Consider the following 20,688-nt stretch of genomic DNA (forward strand, 5'->3'; position numbering starts at 1 on the left):
TGCTCAATTAGCCTCTGCTTTCCATAAAAATCAGCAGACGCAAGCTGGCCAGCTGAAAGATCAGTGGACCAGTGCCATAAATGATCCATGCTAGAAGGTCCATCAAAGACCTCTATCTTGGCATAGATCATTGTTCTTCTGTCTGTTCGTTTTCTCTCCATCTTGTTCAGTGGGGAAAAGGATCATTGCTTTAACCAAACAGATTTATTCTAATATTTCTGTTATCCTCATCCTTGAATGTGTATTTACATTTTTATAGATTTTAAAATGTTCCCCTCAAGGTTCTAGATCTCCCTTCATGCTAGACTACCAAACAAGCAAAGCCCTCCAGCAGCTTCTGTCCATCTCACGTTCACGTTTTCCCCACTTCCAGCTAGCACTTCCTCTGGCATGCAGCATTTCTTACTCATGCTCTGTCCCCATCCTATTCATTGTGTTCCAGTCTTACCCCCTGTTAGACTAAAGTCAGGGTCAACGCCTCCTCCATGTGTGAACTGGGGCCAGACTCAGAGCTGATCCAAGGCAGCTGCTTTGGCTATTATGCCTGAGAAGCGCAACTTTTTAGAGGCCACTGGAACTGTAAGCAAAGGCCTAAATTTATAGGCCTCTTGGGCCAGAGTACTGTAGCTGGCAGGCACAACAAGGCCAGAACCAAGTCTGTTGCCAGTCAAGCAGGAACTTGTGTAAGTGTAAGTTCTCAATTCATGCATACTTCTAATCCTGCTCATGTAGGTGCTTTCTGGGCTGAAAGTGCTTCTGAGATGCTCCTCCATTTTTTTTCCCAGGACTTGACACATAACTGAACTATGTTTACAGTCAACACCTAACGACCTGGTAACAGAGTGAGTAAGCAAAGCTGGTGAACGCAGTGTTCTGATGATCAGGCTGTATTCGCCACTGATCATCCTATTGTCATTTGTAGAAATTCAATGAAGTTTAGAAGCTCTATATTTTAGTGCACAGTTTGCTTGACAGAATGTAAGCAAGTCTTAAGTCTGTAATCCCCTGCTGGGAGGCATCAATCTGGATCAATGGAAATGATGTTCGGTAGCATGATTATACAGGCCTGACCTATTAGCAAAGATAATTTTGACCTACTCTAACCAAATGTGTTGCTTCTCAGGTATTCACAATCAAAATGTTGTGAAATAGAATGTTAAACTAATCTTTTCATCACCTAAGTATAAATAATTATTATTAATAATAATTATTTGTATTAATTATTTTTTAATAATTATTTTTAATTTGACTAGCAATTATTAGCAATTTTCACCTACTAATGCATCAAACCACTGTGATTAACTTCATTGATATTAACACTACTATGCCAGTTTGCCATTTTCTAATTTAGAGCAACTATACATTCACACACCAGTAGAGAAGATTCAGTTACAGCATTTGCATGAATTTGTTTGAGTGTTTATACCATATACCATAGTCACTACAAAGCCAAAAAAAGATTTATTGGAGAAAGAACCCCAGTCTGATGGATAGACTAGAAGTTTTTTGTGGTCATGTGTCAGAGACAGATGCATACTTGAATTTAAGCTTCTCTCGTTTTTCTGACCATAATCACTGTACATTAGGTGATGTAAGTCAGATTTCATGTAGTGGACTTGGAAAATGCCAGCCTCAGTTGCTTTCTGACAGTAGGGAAAAGCCAGGCAATGTAGAAGATGGGTGAGAACATGTAAACAGGAAAGGGGAGATTAATTAATGTGACTTTTAGGCTACATAAAGGATAGGAAATACCCCATCTTTAGGATTTCATTGCTTCACTGCAGAGAGCAGTTTATTTTACCACACCAAGTTACTGCTTTCAAAGGTCACCCTTGCAGTAAAACGGTCAGATTAAATGAAAGATAAACATTTACTTAGCTTAGCATGATCTCTGCACATGCAGGCACCAGGAGCCAAGTGTTCCAAGGATCTCCGTGTGATGACTGGCATTTTGAGTGCACATGAGTTTCCATAGTTCATGCTTGCACAGGTTATATTTATATAATGCGTGTTTATTCTTTCTGAGTAAGTCCCCCTTTTTAACTACATCCATCAGTCTGGTCAATGGCTAGCTTTGCGTCTGATTATTTTTACCACATTGGTTTTCATATGAATGAGACCACCTTTAGAAACATATTTAATGAGCGAAAACACAATTGATTGCCCAAAGTAGTCTTGCACTATTCATGTCTCATACTGTTACTGTCAGAATAAAACCCTCATATCTTCTAAATGTCAACTTTACAGGAGAATTAACTTTTTTTTCCCTGTCATTTTGGACCATTGCTGTTTGTCTAGCTATCATGAAATTCCCACACATGATAAAGGGAAGCTAATATCAGCAAATGATATTTGTCCCGAAACAAGGCAGAGAGATGAACATCTATGTATGTTCATTCACACTTTTTGAGGTGGTAGGAATGTGCTTTTCTGATGTTTCATATCATATGGAAACAAGAAGCCTCTGATAGCATTGGACTGAGAGGCTTCTGTAGTAATTAAAGAAGCACCAAGGATTAGCCCATCCTTGTTACAGACTTAACATCCTAAAGCCATCAGCAAAATACACTCCACACTGACCCTTTTCATTAAGACTTGCGGAAGCCAGTCAGCCTCTCTTTAATTTGCTTAGATCCAAAGAGTTGATGATTGTAAGTCCGATCTATGTAGGATTTGCATAGAAAATGTGTGTCAGCAGGTAGAAATTACTTTTGAATACCTGGTTGCAGGCTTGTGTTCACCCACTCTGGTAACAGCTCCAGAACTGTGCAGCTGGAACCCTGAGGCAGTTGAAAGTCTGTATAATCACCAGGTGCAGCAAACCTGAGGATCTGATACGGTCCTTCATGTAGGTGCAGAGACACTGAGAGGCATGCAAGACTGCTTTTTTTTATATAAGCACCTACATAATGATGGGGGTGGAGGAGTACAGTATGTTTGACAAACTTTTAAACACACTCACCATTTTGAAGCAGGATATGACACATGGCTAGTGCCAGAAACTGTAAACAGAGCAAAAGCTCAGAGATGGGACAGATCACAGATGTATGCTGAAGTTTTGGCGCCCATGGGAAAATGCTTGTTTATTTATTTATTTATTTTTCCTTTGAGAAATGGTAAAAATCGTCTGTATAGCTATCAAACACATAATGAATAACGCCATGATTGACCAGCAGGAACACTACTATACCAGTAAGACAACAATGAGAAAAACAATGTACGCTCACCTATCATTGAAAGTGCACTAGGCAGCGTTATGCTGTTCTCACAAGCATTGTCCTGCCCGTTTCACCGGAGTTACATACTGTAGTTAGCAGTGTGCAGAGCCCGGAATATCAGCAATAGTGATTCTACTCTCCCGATTACAGGTCAGTGGAGCATCAACATGATTTTGCTAAAAAATACTATATAATGCTACTTTAATTCTGAATTAAAATCATTCTACATTAGAAACATCATCTTCATTTTATTTACTGAACATATTTGTTCATATTTTCATGATTTTCTATCTATTTTTTTCTTTCTTTCATTCTTTCTATGTTCTTTCTTCTATGTTCATTCTTTCTTTCTCTTGACTCTCTCACTGCGGTCTATAGAATTAAGTGGCCAAACTGGTAATGTGAAACAGTAGAACAGTCAAGAGGAGCATTTTCTTTACTGAAAATGTTCTATGAGTAATTGTCAGTAAAAGTACATATGACTGGTTGCTTTGCTGTGTTCTACAGCCATGGCATTTCCTCATCCTTGTGTAATTCTATGTGACATGGTGCCTTTCCCACTTTAATAATCTTGTCCAACCACAGGAATTTGGTCTCAAGTTTGGGTGTTGTGTTTTTGTTGTTGGGGTTTATATATATATATATATATATATATATATATATATATATATATATATATATATATATATATATATATATATATATATATATATATACACACACACACACACACACATATACACAAACACACAAAAATGACCCAGAACAAACGTGTAGCACTTCATTTTGGCAACCGTACATGGCATGCTTGCCACTGTGTTTGCATTTCTAAAGCCCTTGCGCTCTCTGTTGCTCATCCTGAATGGTCTGGAGAGAGGCGATGCTGTGCTGACTCTGGGCTTCTGTGGCCGTCTGAGTGTGGTGAGGTCACTGCAGCAGCAGGGTGTGAATGGGTTTGCTTACTTCTCTCTCATTGGTGAAGCGGGGTAGCTCACAGACCAGAGCCCTGCCAATGATGACTTTTCCAGCCAGGATGGTTTACCCTAGTGTAAGCAGTACTGTGCTGCAACTGGTTGCATTGCCAAGTAATCCCATGTGAAGCAAAACAGGAAGACTATGATGAAGGAATTGATAGCAATGTATTACTTAAAAAACTAACAAAAAAAAAAAACTTAGCATAGTGAAGCAGTGTAATGGCGAATGATGGAAACCTTTTTCACTGACCAGGAAGCCTTTTACCTGTGCACAATAGCACAATCTTTCCAAACAAGATGACCAAAGACAGGCCTACATAAATTCCAAGACACACAGGCATACGCTGTGGCAATGTGGTAGATCATCTTAGCTTGTGCTCTCAGATAATCCATTTTCATTTTCAAACAAAGCTTACCACAGATTACCTTTGAAAGCAGAATAGTACTTCAACGCAGGATGTTATGGGACAATGATGTTCCAGTTATAGATGAAATGTTTAAAGAAGGTCTTTCTTTAAGCTAGATCTTCCTTGTGCAGTTTTAGCATGTATGACTGGTTTAGTTTCAGTATTTGTGCATCCCCAATGTAAATGTATTGGCTGTGGAGTATCCCATGTGTCCAGCACATTGAATTTCTCTCAGTTTACTGGATGAAGATCCTCGTCGGCCAGGCTTTAAACTGTTTTCGGGAACAGCAACCATATGGTTTATAGTAGGACCTGGTAAGCATGACATTTTTTTCCTGCTGTGCCAAAGTATCTTGGTTTCTTGGACCTCTAACAATGCATTAGTATGAGGAGGAAATTGTAAAGGTTGCAGTTTGAGGTTGTGGAATTAGGAAAGTGTGAGCCAAAGAAAGTCATTAAAGAACCGCTTTGCGGGAGCCGATAATAAAATCTTCAGCTATGGCCACAATCCCTTGGCCACAACTGCAATATTAGATTTGTGAAGCAGAAAATGTTGGCCCTATGTACATGTTATGTAGACGGCAGTATGTAAATTTTAAATATACACAATGCTCTCTGTATAGAATGCACCCCCAAGATGCTGACCGTTTGCCAGATGTCTTGCATGCAAGAGTGATGCATGCAGTCTTTAAGTGCCGGGATTACAAATGCGTTAGACTGGTTGTCTGAACCACTCATATGGCTCATGTGTAATCATGAAGCTCCATCCACCTTCCCCACTGGGGCTTAGCAGTGTCTTCGGGGCCTGTGCACACCTGCTACCCCATCAAGCCAGGCCTAGAGAGAGTATAGTGAAACTGTGCAGCTGCAGTCTGGGCTATTAGACCCAATTGTCCTCTGTGGTCATTAACACCATGATGTCATTTTACCCCTGAACAGGCCTTTGCACCCATCACATTAAACATTTGCATCAGGCTGTTATAAGTGGGCATCGTCAGGGCTTGGACAAAGTCAGCAGTCTAAATAGGAAAAGAAACTGACTGGTGCACACCCTCACCTCCGTTTGGGAATCAGTGTTTTTGCTGTGCTGTGCAATGGTTGGAAGACATGTTGCAGATGGTGGGAGCTGCTTGCATGGCATCTCCAGATTGTGCTGCTTACCGCAAAGCTATAGGGTCTCTTGGGGTGGGATCCTGTTACAGTGTTTGTAATGAGGTAATGGGACCTGGGTGCACTCTCAGCCCCTCTCTCTCAGCACGCTGCTATTGAGCGTCGCTAGGGCATTGTTTACAGGCTGAACACACCCTGCAGAATGGCCATGCCCACAAAATGGCAGCCTGGGGGGTTGGTTTTAGCATTTTTTTTTCCCCCTGCTTTTCAGCGTTCTCTCCTTGCACCATTTTTGTTCTTATTTGTATTTCGTAGTAGTGGTGATGAAGAATATTGTTGTTTTATAGAAGTTATATCTGGAGAATCTGTTTTGTGGTAGAATAGAAGTTAAGCAGGGTCAATATGCCAAAATATAACAGCACTTGGAGTCATTCATAAAGGGCTGTTCTTGAGCACAATTGAGTTTATCTGATGCAAAAAATGAAATCAGAAATGAAATCAGAAATGAAATCAGAAATGACAAGGCATCAGCAAAACTGTAGTGCAACATTTAAAAAGACTGTAGGGTGTTGTTTTCAATGTTTGGCAAGAAAAAGGTATATTTATGAATTAAGAGGAGGGGAAAAAGTTTGGTAATTAAATATGTTTATTAGAATGAATACATTCTATAAGTTAAACAAAATTAAATAATTTCCTGGTTATTGGCATTATTATAGTTATTTACCGGTTCTGTACAATTGATACTGTATTGAGCCATACTATGTACCCGTAATATGCTCAAAAAAGTATAATAATTTCCATAAATTTTCACACTAATATATACATTATCATATTGGCCGCTTCTTATGGAATCCTCAAATGTAACTTGTGTTGCTGTTTTCTCATAACATGTACATTTCTTTCTGACTCTTTAGAGGGTGACCTTTTATTAAAATGCTGTTGTTTTCCTTGATCATTCCAGTCTATTTTCAGCCAGCAAATTAGTGTAAGACATGTTTTGGCCTATAGGTTTGATGCAGTTTACCGTGCAGCAGCAGATCAAAAGCAGTGGCAGGAGGTCAGTCGGGAGAGCTATAGTCATCTCAGCCGGCTGCACACTGTGCACATGTCCTTCTGTCTGTGGAAACTAAGCCCCAAACACCTGGCGAATTTGAGATCATGGGCAGCTTTACTGTGCCTCCTCCTCTCTGCATGTGTCCCACATTCAGCATTGGTTAGGCAGGAAGACTAAACAGCCGAAGGTACATTTAGAAAAGCTTTTATTTTATTTAGTCCATCACAGGTGTAGTGTGGTCATGTTAGGGACGGTACAGCTGTATGTGACTGGTAAATGACTGCTTAGATTAGAAGTGGTAAATTCAGATCATCTTGTTACTTTATTTTCTACTTGAAGATTTGTCTTTTTCCAACAGACATTCAGGAAGTGCACAACTTGTATTCAATAACAAAGCTGCATATTTATGAGTGTGCAAAATATCAGTGGCTGATTGTTTACAGATAAAAGGGAAAATGTCATTATCAGCACAATCATTTTTCAGTTGTTGTAATAATTGAAAACACTCTAATTTTGTCGAAGTATGTGCCACTTGGGAGCATGAACTTATTGGAAAACTGAGGTATTTATATTGTTGACAATAAGGTGTTAAGTATCAGTGATCTTACTGCTGCTGAATGAGGTTTCATTTAAATTTACTTTATAACTTTACTGAAACTATTATTGTACATTCAAGCATCACAAAGCCAGAAACAAAACTTAACAATGGTTGCTGTTGGAATTAGTAAGATACATGGTCTCCCCTTGTCCTTCTTCTGAGTGTTGTGTTTTTTTATTTATTATTTTTTTTTTTTTGGATTAATTTAAAGGGTAGGTGCAGCTGCAGATACAGTCTAGTGAAGACAAATGGGCTTTGGTTTACACTAACGAGCGAATGAACCATGGTTTATACTGACAAGCAAGGATCTATTTCCTTTCCTTCTAGACTCCTACACCCAAAAGGAGTGTCCCCCATTACTCATTCGGTGTTGCAGGGTGTGAGGTATGATCCTTTGGCAGCCAAAACCCCTAATGATCTCCACTGATTTTAATGACGTAATTTACTCTACATGTGCATGGTGTTCAGTCTGGATTCTGAGCTTTGTCTTTCATCAACAGCTTGGTGACCGATCCTTGTTCCACCCTTGAAGACTCTGAAAGAGGGGGAGTGAGTGTCTGTGTGTTTTGGTGGGCGTGAACATTTTATATTTGACTTAGTTCCCCACTGCCACATCTTACATACTCGTGTCAAACGAGCAGGTTTCATACAGGGCGTGTGGACCAGATGTTTGAATCTTTGCTTGTTGGGCCACTTGTCCAGCCCAGTGCTATTAAAAAAAAGAACAAGGTCTAGAATTAAGCCTGTTCGGCAAGCCTGACTCAACGTCACTGTTCATTTACACAGGTTTGTCCGAGGCCAAAGCATTGTATTGCATTTTTTTATTGGAAGAAGCTATATTTGTTTTTGTTTGTTTGTTTGCTGGATTTTGTTTGCTCTTTCTTTGCCCATGGTGGTGGTAGAAGTGGTACGTTTGCATGCTAGAATTTTTCTTTAGATCTTTAAACATTTATTAACTTGTTCTGTTTGAGGCTTTAGGTCATGAAAGCACAGTGAGGAAGCAGTATTGATAGGCATTGTGAAAGAACTTGGGCCAAGACTGATAAGATATCTGCACCAGTAATGGAGCTTGACGTGATCAGTTTCATTCAGCTAGAATATTGCTTGTAAAATTCAGCCATGGTCAAATGAGGCAATAAGGAACTACAGCTTTTTCCATTCCCTGTCTGTTTACATAATTGCTATAGTTGTTTGCTTTCCCAGCATCTCTTGAGCCATCAGTGTTTTATAGACCAGTTTCTCACAGTGGATCGCTAGGTCCTCAGGTTTCTTTGACGTTTCAGCAGAGCTTAAATACTCTATTTTAAATGCTTGCTTTTCAGTTCATCTGATTCGTTAAATATTCAATTTAATAAACCATTGGACTATGAGGCAGTCCCACGTGTTGGTTATCTCAAGGTAATGTTTGAAAACAACTGTTGATGACAAATAGCTTTTCAGATTTTCAGGGAGATTTAGCGAGTGTATAATCTCAGCAACTGGTTATCTTAGTAGTTTGAGCAGGCTGAGGAGAGTGGTGATCTCTGGACCCTGCGCGTAGGCAGAAGTACTCTTGGCTGGCTAGATGAAGGGGGAGGCACCTCTTAACATGAAAGTATGGCCACCCACCCTCAATCGCTCCTGCAAATAAAATGCAAATCAAACCACCACCATCTCCATAGCAACCACTGACCACAGTCTACAGCTTAACATGAAGAGGTTGGATGGCCAGCATTATGCATTATGCATTATGAGTCCTGGGAGAAGCAGTTGATGGAAAGCGAGCACAAATTTACTGGAAAGTTGCTTCTGAGAGTTATTGTGGCGTCCTAGGGCAGTTCGTTCATAGTATTGTTTTTTTTGGAACAGGGTGTGTTTTGTTTATTATTATTTTTTTATTTATTTTTTTTTTTTTTAAGTAGCGCAGGGTTTCACTGGCATGTGGATATTGTATGCTGGTTCAGGTCATACTGATTGGATAAATAATCTTTTAGGAGTTTGAATTCTTCTGTATTTGGAGTAATCATTAAATATCTATTCAAAGTCAGAACAAAGGATATTGAATATGTTCTGTGCACAATGTTGAAAAATTATAACTTAATAACTAGACTATGATCTACAGTCATTTTACCATGTCCTCTCATAAATGTGTGGTACGTGTCATGTTGCACTGTAACACCTTGTGAGTTATAAAACTGTTATCACCTGCACTGTCCCCTATTGATATTGCTATTGATATATCCCCTACACCTTGCAGTATTGCAGAACAGCAAGATGTATTTACTTTACTTGGTTATAACAAATAAATAGTCATTGAAGACCTATTTTCATGGTCATTGTTTATCACAGAAATATCTTGGTGTAATATTGTCCACTCCCAAGCAGCGGTGACTTTTGAAGAGTCTTTAAGCTCTTATGGATAGCATACACATTGAGACTGTTTGACTTGAAACATCTGGATGAATGAAGGAGGATGTCCTCACTGTGGGGTATGCTGGTTATTACAATGATAAAAACAATATTAAAACAATATCAAAATTTAAATATACAAATACTTTACATGCAAAGATTGGTGGCAGACATTGGTTCATTTTGTATTGTTTAAACCCGACCACTAGATGGCAGTGTAGTACTCTCCTCAGATCCCAATGTTCTAACTGCATAAAATGTAAACTAGTCTCTTTCTCAGATTTTATGCATATGATTTTTTTATACTATGATAGTTTTCCTAATATTCAATTAAAGAAATCTCAATATATCATCTTGCTTACAGTATCGCAGTATTCTGCAGTGCATTGAATCGTAACCCCTGTATTGTGTTCGGTATCGCCATGTTATTGCCAGCACACAGTCCTATCGCAGATAAAATAAAAAAGATCATAATAATAACTGAAAACAATCTCACCTTTTACACACTGTTTCCGCTCCGTTGGGTCATGGTACGTGGATAGGATGTTTAAAAAGGGGAAATATGTTGTTTAAAACAATTGTAAATAATATTCTGATGTATGGAAGACATATGAATAGTTAATCTCTGCTCATACATCGCCAAAAGGTTGTCCAAGTGAAACGCCTAAACAAACCCAGTAAACCAGTTAATCTTGCTGGTCCAGTACATGTTCAGATTCCACTTAATGTGCCATTACTATCCAGCCACACTTAGACTCGTTTCAGTGAAGAGATGTTATTTGCAGTTTTAGGGCACCCACTCGCACCCCTTTTTAGTAGGGTTTATTTTTTGTTGTGCGAAGGCAATGTTGACCTTTCTCCCAGCATGATGACCCATTGCCTCACTTCCTGCTGAGAGGTTGAATAAACAAGCTCTGGCTCGTGTAGACTGGCCTCCCTGTAGTCTCTCAGTTAGCCTGAGCCACAATGGCACCAACTGTAGTCTAGAGGAGATAGCTTACATGCATGTCAGCATTGAATCTAATAAGGGTTACACATAGGTCACGCCTCCCTCAGAGACATGTCAAGTGATGTACTATTCTGAAGCATGTCTCTCTGTGCTTCCTTTGTACATGTAGTGTGTGTGTGTCTTGTTTATTGTGTGTGTGTGTGTGTTTTGTATCCGCTTTAACAGTTGAGTTTGAGGGTGTTTTTGTGCTGTTCATTCTCTGAGCCAATGTGGTCTGCTTTAAAACCTAATTGAATTTTGCAAAGCTCAGCTGTGTCCCTCAGGAGACATCTGGATGAATGAAGGAGGATGTCCTCACTGTGGGGCATCAGGGCACTAGAACAGACAAAAGTTCGTGCTTGGCCCCAGAGACACTCTGGGGGTATATTTAAGTGATGCACTGGGGTTAGAAAAGAGGCTCTAATGTTAGATTTGAAAGGCACAGTGTTCATTTAGCTCGCTTTGCCTTCTCCATCTTTACCTACACCGCCTAGAGTAATGACCCTCTTTTTGCTTTTTCTGCTCTTTGTGAATGAAGCTATGCCCCCCCCCCCCACACACACACACACAAACACACAGAGTTTACCATTAAATCTAATTTCCTAATGACATCTTGTAATGCCGATCAGGGGATTTTGCTAAAGAGGCCCTTTGGCATCAGGGTAAATCAACAATGTGCTGCCAAATACAACCACATGACCTACTTCCATCTATTCCATGCTATCCTCTACATTTAGAGACTGATCTACCTTTCAGACTAGACAGAGTAGGCTTCCCTACCCACTCCATTTAGGGAACGGCTTCATAGTGTTGCCTAACTAAAAACTATTACGCCAAAAATTGACGCTAATTACATGCCATGCCTTTGCGCCTCATGTCCACACCTTTAATTTGGATCGGGTGTGTGGTCAGCTGTCTCTAAAGAGCACTGTGTGTGGTTCTGTACGGGACTCCTGGAGCAGTCTGTGTGAGACTCTGACTCAGGGTCAGCTGGCCAGCACTGCACATGCATGCTTGGACACACATCACACAGCTCTGCACACACACACATGGCACACAGCACACTCGCAGATCCCCTGCCTCAGTCAGGAAGGCTGACTAAACCAGATGAAACTGTAACGCCATCCTGTGAGGAGAATCTAAAAACAGCCGCCTTCTCTCCTCTTCCTGGTCCCTTCCTTGTGTGTGGGTGGTTGTGGGAGTGAATGTGGAAGTCTGTATGTGTTTTGCAGGAGCTGGGGTAGGAAGGGGCTTTCCCGAAGAATGTCTCACTGCCATTTGGACGGCCATAAAACAAAACAAATACCAAACTTTGACAAATGCTTCACAATCTGCAGATCATTGGGTTTTAGTACTCTGTAAACCTGAAAATGTGTTTCGGGAATTCTGTGCATTCTTTGTGTGTATGTGTCAGTGGAGCTTGAGAATAAGGGCACATCTATAGTTGTAGTTTGGTTTCTTTTGGTTGAGACCTAAGCAAAAATGACCAACATGTAAACTAAAAGACTGACTGAGCAAATTGTATGACGTACCTTTGCAGACCACAACTATTATCTATAACAACATTAGCTACGTTTGTGGGTTTAAGTATGTCTTCATGTATATCTTGAGGTATTCAAAGACAGACAGACAGACAGACAGATCTAACCAATTCCTTTTTATATGTGACCTCTAAATCTAACTGCTGAACTGCTTTGAATCTGTGCAAGTGTGGGAAAACTTCCTTGTTTTGATTTGCATGGTTTTTGAGAAAGTATTGCATCATGTAGCTGTTTGCTACATGTGTCCAGACCACAACTTTGCTGTGCATACAGTCATACACTTATCGCACACCCTGCAGTCAAGGCTGCTGAACAAATGCTTAGGGCAAGCTTTAGATTTCAGTCAGAAGCAGCCAAGATGTTTTTTGGCCACCTAGCTGGATGCACCTGCATGCTTAGACCTTTTGCTCCTATAAAGCACCCACAGTCCATTGTCTATTACACCTGGGACTGTGATCCCACTGCCACCTTTTCTCAGCAGGAAAGCCTCCATTTCCTCTGCAGCTCATTCAGCACAAGATACGGATATCCCGTAGCATACGGTAGACTGGGCATAGCTGGCTCATACTCACTGTCCCACTGTGTGCTACTATTTTCTCACCAAACAATAAAACACTGTAATGGCCTCTATCTGCTCCTGGTGCTGCTTGTTTGTCTTTAATTTTTTTTTATGCATGTAACTATTTCCTAGCCTTTATGTTTGCTTTGTAATTTATAAAGGTTCCCAATCCTGTCGGTATCAGACAGATGTTTAGATATCACAGAAGAGCAGATTAGGTTGCTGAAATAAAATGCCACTAAATTGTCATTATTCATTTTCTGCACTAGTAACTCTGTAAATATTGATGCTTTTTCTGTAATGCTAATTTCCACTATTTCAGTGTTTATGTATCCTGATGTTAGGCCTGTCTCAATAATTAGGTTATTCCCTTATCATGCAATTTGCATGACCATATTTTTAATTAGCGAGAGGAGCCCATTATTGTGAATGAGCTGTTTTGTCAACTTTTTGTCAGTAGTTTTATTTATTTGGGATATTTAAACTTTTATATTTTATATATGATATTTTATTTAATATATATTTATATATTTTATTTAAAATGGTGTAGTGTTATGTTGTTACATTGTCATCTCTACAGTGGCATGAAATGCTCTTAAAAGGACAGTAAGATTGTTGATTGCTGTTCTTTCTGGGGTAATATATTGTCTAAAATAGTTATCATGACTTTATGTACTGCTATCAGTATCCGCAGGATTAAAAGAATCAGAATATTAGAATATTATTTTGTCATCAACCAATATTCATCAATCATATACAGAACAGTTACATCGTAAGAGGTTCTTTGAGCTTTAAAAAGCATGCTGCGTGTCTTATTTGAAAAAAATAATAATCCATCCATTGAAAGTTTCTTTACGTAACCAACCTTGGCTCTTCTATCTTTAAACTATGACATGATTCTTACATAGTTCTTTTATGGCAACTTTATTTCTAAGAGCTGTGGCAAAATTACAGGCTGATTTTTATTGCTCTGATTAAACCTGATCATAGACTAAACTTACAGTGGAGAATCACTATTTAACAGAGCAAATTAGTCAGCTGTGTCTAAAAAAAAAAAACCTCTCTGAATCCCAAGAGCTATGCACATTATGGTTCATTTTCCCTCCGTTTCAAAGTTTATCTTGGAGGCTCTTTCGATCTGCCTGCTCTTCCCATTTGTCGTACTACCAATGGCAGGAGCAGGCTATTTTTTGACGTTGCCTCTTGCTGTGGCTTTGGGCCACACGGCTGCCACAGGGATGCTGAAATTACAGCTCAGTCTTCTGCAGGCTGTGTGCTGTGGAGAAGGCAAACCCCTGTTCTCCACGTGCCAACCCTTCTTCAACTTCTGGTCAGATGTGGAGGCCTCAGGCCACGGCCTCACCCGTTTCTTACTTTGATGTTCTCTGGGTTTGCTTGTGATTTCCACGTGCTGAGCTTGGTATCAATTACAGTGATGCACAGTTTATGTCCCTAAATGCATCTACACATTTCCACTGATTTTCCTGTCTCTCTGTCCCTCTATCCTTATAGGCAGGTTGTTGTAGTGGTCTCTGATTGTGTTTGGTTACCAAGCCCCTCACTGAAATCCCCTAGTCTTTTCATATTAAGATCTAATGCATTCATATTCATGGAGAGCTTCCCCTAGATAAAGAGTACTGAAAGGGCATGCTGGGAGAACCTGAAGAGTTGTGTTGAGCCAATACTGCTAATGCAGCAAATTTCCATGCATGGGTTCTGCCCACCCCTCCCTCCTCCCCTCCCCTGTTGCCCTGTTCAGGGTTGGAGTAATTGTGTTATGGTTCTCCATTGTTTGGCTCATGTCGGGCGGCTGCACTGCCTCACAAAGCACAGACATCTGTTCTCTAGACCCCTGCACTTTTCTCTAGTGATGTAATGTCCCATGCCCGTTCTTTCTCTCTCCTACTCTACCTCTCTTTCCACAAACCCCAGGCCTCCACCCAGACCAGATCTGGCCTTGCCAATTTTTCTGAGTTCACGTCTCTGTACAGTGTGCAGAGCATGAGTGGATGTTCATTTGCAGACAGTCTGTCTGTTTAGCTAGGGGGAACTATAGTTCAGCATCCAATTATGTCTTAGACTTTGTTTGGAGCAGCAGAGTGAGTAATTATTGATTAAGTTCGATGGTGAGGCATGACTGATTCTGTTGTCTTGAGGAATTCATTTTGTTTGCTAGGCTGTTTACCATATAGACATTTGTTACTATTTGTTACTAATTGTTTACTATTTAGTCTGTTGTAACTGGGCTTTACAACAGCCTACCAACCTGTTACAGGTACCTTGAAAGGAAGTCGGGGGTCTGGTCATTTAAAACTGCAGCTCCAGAAAAGAAAATGTGTGCAGCCAATAAAAATGCACTCTTGATGTGGCCAAATTGCCTATTTTAATCTATCAGGATACATTTCGGAGTGGTGCACACTATGCTTTTTCTGAGTGTATCATGGATCTCGTCAGTGTTTTAAGAACACTGAGCTACGTTTCATTATACAATGCATTATTAGTCCTGTTGAACAGTGTAGTGCAGTGTAGCAAATGTTGAATATATATCACCACACTAGGTAAGGTCAAATTTTGCCACCACTGGTGCATTTTGTCTGTGTGTCAAAATATTATGATAAATATTGTATCTTATAAAACATTTGATACACACTTCGAAGGCTGTAATACGTCATGATGTTGCCAGGATACCAACAACCTCTGTCAACTGAAGGTGTAACTAATTACAATCGTTAGACATAATTAGACGTTAAACAAAAGCCAAAATTCTGATATTACACTGGCAATTTCTTGCCGATATTTCTTGTTAACCCTCAGTACTGATATGTAAGGCAGTGAAGGATACATCTACACTGCCTTAACAAATCAGCAAGATGAAGGTACCTTAGCAGGCAGCATTTCGATTTGGACTGCGTACCTTCCTGCCTTCTAATATCACCCAAGTAGGCAGCATTTAAGTAATTTTAATAGTAATGTAATAATAAATTGCAGCTGTTTTTGGTAGGTAAACCATCACCAAAAGTAAGCGAACCTCAAATACAGTGCAAGAGCGTAGACCCTTTAAGACGCTGTACCATTATATAAAGTGACTTCAGAGAAGCTCCCCCACCCACCCCAAAATGTATATTCATCAACACATTACTGATGTTAAAAAAAGACATTCAGTGTGTATGTACATACAAAAGAAAATAATAATAGACTTTTAGATTGACACAGGCCTAGTACAGGATCACAAAACTTCAGAATTTTTCAAAACCCTTTATTATTGTAGACGATGAGATAAGTCCTCCTACTTACCACTGATTTTGTCCTGTGGCCTTTTTTCATAGACTTCACTTTAAGATCACAAACTGGTATGCATGCTCAAACCTGCAGAAGAGATTGTTTCGTTCTTGTGATGAGGTCATTTAAAGAGAACCAAGTCAGCATATATTACCCCAGCAATCAGTCAGAAACGGAGTCGCTACAGACTTCATCATTAGCATTTCTTTGTAGTTTGTCCTTAACTTTAACTTGCCAAGTTCTTCATACATGCAAACAGGCACCATGAAATTTCCTGCAGATATCTAGACTTCAGCGTTCATGAAAATTGGAGGGGGGGGGGCATTCTAAATGTCTTACAGGAGGGAAAACTACATGCAACATTTCCCTTACAATCAGAGCTATTATTAGTGGTGGTTCTGGAACATTCCTGGGGAATGATTGTAGAAAAGTACAGACAGAGGGAAAACTGAGAGACAGGGACAGAGAGAGCTGGCTTAATGGCTAAAGTCTTAAAGTCTTGTGGCCTGATGGAAGTGAAATGAAATCAGAGAGTAAGAATATTAGAGTTGTTTTAGTCTGAATGTGATCCTGAATGAGGTCCTACACCATCACAACTCTCATTCTGTCTTCTCCATTTCTAGACCCTCCCACAGTGCTGATGTTTTGAGAGTACAGTCACACGCTAGCAAATCAATTACAATGATGTCATTGTTGTAGCGTGTAGGACCCCGCGAGTGTCTGACCATATGACCCACTTTCCTATTGTGAACGTCTACTTCTATACACAAATTCCAGTACACACTTATTTATTATGCACTGTATTAAAAAAGGACTATACTGAATCCTCTGGAAACTATATCTGCCTGTTTGACACTAGTCATACAGTCAGGCCCAAAAGTATTTGGACTGTGACTATTTTGCGTACTTTTGCCTTGTGCATCACCTTTACATTTAAAATTAAGCTATCAAGATGTGATTAAAATGTAGACTTTTAGCTTTAGTCCATGCGTTTAACAAAGATATTGCTTTTCCTTAGTAAGTACATAGTCTATCCATTTTCACAGGCTCAAAAGTAATTGTACAAACTAACAATGATAAATATAAGGAGTATTTTCTTAATACTTATATAAAAAAAAATCCTTTGAAATCAAAGTCTGGAACTCCTGGGCCGTACCAAATGCTGATTTATCTCCCTTTAGATGCTTTGCCAGGCCTTTACTACATCCGATTTCAACTGCTGCTTATTTGTGGGTCTTTCTGTATTCAGTTTTCTCTTCAGAAAGTGAAGCATTTAAATTGGTCTTTTACTCTTGGGTTTCTTTCATGGTTTTGGGTCGTTAACATCTGTACTGTGAAGTGTCGTCTGATCAGTTTTGCAGCATTTGAGCTAAATCAGTCCAGCTCTATACACCATAGAATTCAGCAGCAGTCGTAGTGGCCAAGTTCAACTGGCAGCGACAGATTACATGCCCATGTAATAATAGTGCCTTCACCATGATTGGTGGATGATGTTGTATGCGTCGGATCATAAACCCTTTTTTTTTTCATTTTCTATGCTCTATTTAATCTTGGTTTCATCTGTCTGAATAATCTTGTTCCAGATCTTGTTTAAATGCTTCCTATCAGTCTAATATTGCCATTCTGCTCTTGAGTGTTACCACTGGTTACCCTCTTTATTTACTTTCATGAAGGCATCTCTTGATTGTAGACTTTGGCAATGATGCGCATCAATTTCAGACCGTTTGTCTCTTTAACTGGTTATGAAATAAAGACCTTATCTGGCAAGGAAACTGATTCAGTTAATTGTCCTGTTCCTTTTGAGCCTGAGAGAATGGACACAAACATAGTCACTGTCTAAATACTTACTGACCTGACTGTATATGTATATGATATGATGGTTCAAGTTTACCATCATTCTGAATTATCAAAGCTTGACACATTGTATATCTTGTGCTCTTTGATTGCAGATAATGCGATGTAAAACAAAACTGCAACATGATGAAAACAGAGCAGCCTGAAATCAAACAGTTTGTCAGGGTTGGGTGCTGAATGGTTGTGTGAGAGCTTGTTATGCCCATCAGCCACACAAAAATCCACAGCAAAGCAAAATGCAACCTCATGATTCAACACATTGTCCAAGCATTTGTCGACTGTTGTGCATATGCGACCTAGATTTGTTCAGGATTGCGGCATGCTGTTCATTAGCTGACATGTGGCCTGCACACGCTGCATCTCCCCCCTCATAACCGTGCTTTTACTCTCCCTTCACCATTGAATTAGGAAGATACAGAAAGTGCGATCACACTGAGGTTGAGAAACATGGTGTTTGTAAAAAGGATGAAGGGGTTAAACCAGAGGTCAAAGATGAGTACATATTTTGTGGAGTGGACAGTATCTGTAATTTAATACAAACAATGATAATCATGTCAAAACACAGTTTTTAAATTAATAACTGCATGTCAAGTCTCAGTGCCCTCTTTTGTTTTCTGCAGTTATGCTCTGGCAGATGAGGCCTACAGGTCACTTCGGGATCAAGATAAAGACCAGTGTATCCTCATTACAGGAGAAAGTGGGGCAGGAAAGACTGGTAAGTGTACAGTGAGTTCTGCTTGGTTGACCATGCTTTATTTTTGATCCACAAGTGACTGTATTTCCAAACTTGTTTTTGATCAAACAAATAACCATAGGCACTATGGTTGTCTACAGGGTACACAATACTCAGGGCAGTCAGAACTGCTTTGAACAAGCTTTGGTTTGGTTTCTACCTGAAACAGACAAACTGCTCACATGTTTATGTTCCAGGAACAAAAGATGGCCTGCTGGAGGCATTCTGGTTGTTTTGCTTTACGCAAAAAGGCCCAAAAGTATTAAATCATGTCTTGACTCTAAAGATGTCCTGGTCTCAGTCTTAACCTCTATAAGTCTATCTTAACCTCTTAAGTCTTGTCTCTAATGGTTGTGACCACAACACTACATATTAGTGGCATATTGTTTTACCTATTTTAGATTCTAAAACCTGTCCGTACCAAAAGCTCTTCATGCTTAAAGTACGGCTCGACCTGACCCACCATCTCTCAGGGTGCATGGAAGACAAGCATCCAGATTATTTTCTGTCCTAGGACCAACAAACTCCCTGAGTGTCTGAACAACAGAATCACTTGCTTCATCTTCAATGTCTAATCTCAATTACTAATCTCTATGTTTCAGGTTCAAGGAATTGTGTATTGTTTGCAAATTGTAGCATAGGGGTTATTGGGTGCTCACTTCTGGCAGGGTCAGAGCTCGTATCTTGAATTCAGGGTCTATCAACACTATCTTTGGATATTCTGAGTGAATGATTAAGCACTGTGTAAGTTGTTCTGGATAAGAGCATCTGCTACATGCCATAAATGTCAGTGTATACTTCTCTGTACTCTTCTGTAGATTGACTTATTTGAACATTTCATATGCTGTGCAACTGTTTTTAAGAATCTTGATTGCAGCAATTTATTTTTGAAGAGGATGCTGAGTTTTTGTTGAGGTCTTCTTAGATGGAGAAGAATTGGAAAAGTATATTGTTCTTTTTGCTTGTCTCATCTGGAGTCTTGGAAGGAGATACAGATCTACAAATGTATGCCAGGTGTAGGCTAACATCAAACAGGAAGATTTATGAGTCGCGCATCAACGCAAGCAATGCTCACATTTGGCCTCCATCTAACATTTCCACATTGAGGCCTTCTCATTCCATAATAGAAGCCATGGGTCATAGATTTGTTTGTGTTTATAGTTCCCTTACTAGTCAGAAACTTTCCACATTTAAATAGTATTTATACAAACTAATGATAATGTCCCCCTGAGATGTGAGTAGTTCTTGCCTTTTTTTTTTTTTTTTTTTTTTTTTTTTTAGCGTGAGGTAGCGTGCTTGTTCGACCACACTGAAATCATCTCAGCCAGCATGTGATACAGCAGTCTGCCAGGTCTGGAGCACAGCTTTAAAAAGCATGAATGAGGTGGTGCTGATGTGAACAAGGAAGCAGTTCTGCATGTTGGCTCTGGCTCAGCTATTTGCTTAGGCCTTCTGGCTACCATTTGTACTGCTCTGTTTCTCTAAAAAGCAAAAATGTATGGTTAATAATGGGTGCCTCCTGAAGGCGTTGGATTCCAGGTTTATTGTAGAGCCAGTTTGCATAACCTGGAAATTAAAATCAGAGAGGCTGTGATAGATGTATTTAAATTTAATGCTAAATGATTTTGCTAACTGCATTTGTTGATTTAACACTTACGCCTGCCTAGGACTGGGCTGTATGACTATGTTTACCATAATAATGAGAAGTAATTTCAAAATATGTCATACTAGGCTTTTCTGAGCATGTCCAAATGTTCATGGACACTGCTTCTAATGAATGCATTTAGTTACTTTATGTTGCACCCATTACAGACACAGATGTGCAAATGCACACACAGCTTATCTAGTCCTGTTAGAGATTGATCTGTGGAGCAGTGGAATGGTGTTCTGTGGATGAGTTGGGGAGTTTGGGATGAAGAGGACTCGTTCAACATCCTGACCTGCTCCAAATCCTTACAGCAATGATCCATAATCTAGTAGAAAGC

The 20,688-nt window shown here is 39.7% G+C and overlaps 1 protein-coding gene across 4 annotated transcripts in view; it reads left to right on the plus strand.

The window, feature by feature from the left end:
- Positions 1 to 20,688, plus strand: part of myo1b (myosin IB) — a 66,343-nt gene that overhangs the window by 13,085 nt on the left and 32,570 nt on the right. For all 4 annotated transcript variants that reach the window (XM_072685986.1, XM_072685987.1, XM_072685988.1 and 1 more), the window contains exon 4: positions 18,591 to 18,685. In XM_072685986.1, coding sequence (XP_072542087.1) covers positions 18,591 to 18,685 — 95 coding nt within the window. The remainder of the gene's footprint in view (positions 1 to 18,590; positions 18,686 to 20,688) is intronic.

This window comes from Salminus brasiliensis, chromosome 8 (assembly GCF_030463535.1).
Source record: "Salminus brasiliensis chromosome 8, fSalBra1.hap2, whole genome shotgun sequence".
Classification (NCBI taxonomy): domain Eukaryota; kingdom Metazoa; phylum Chordata; class Actinopteri; order Characiformes; family Bryconidae; genus Salminus; species Salminus brasiliensis.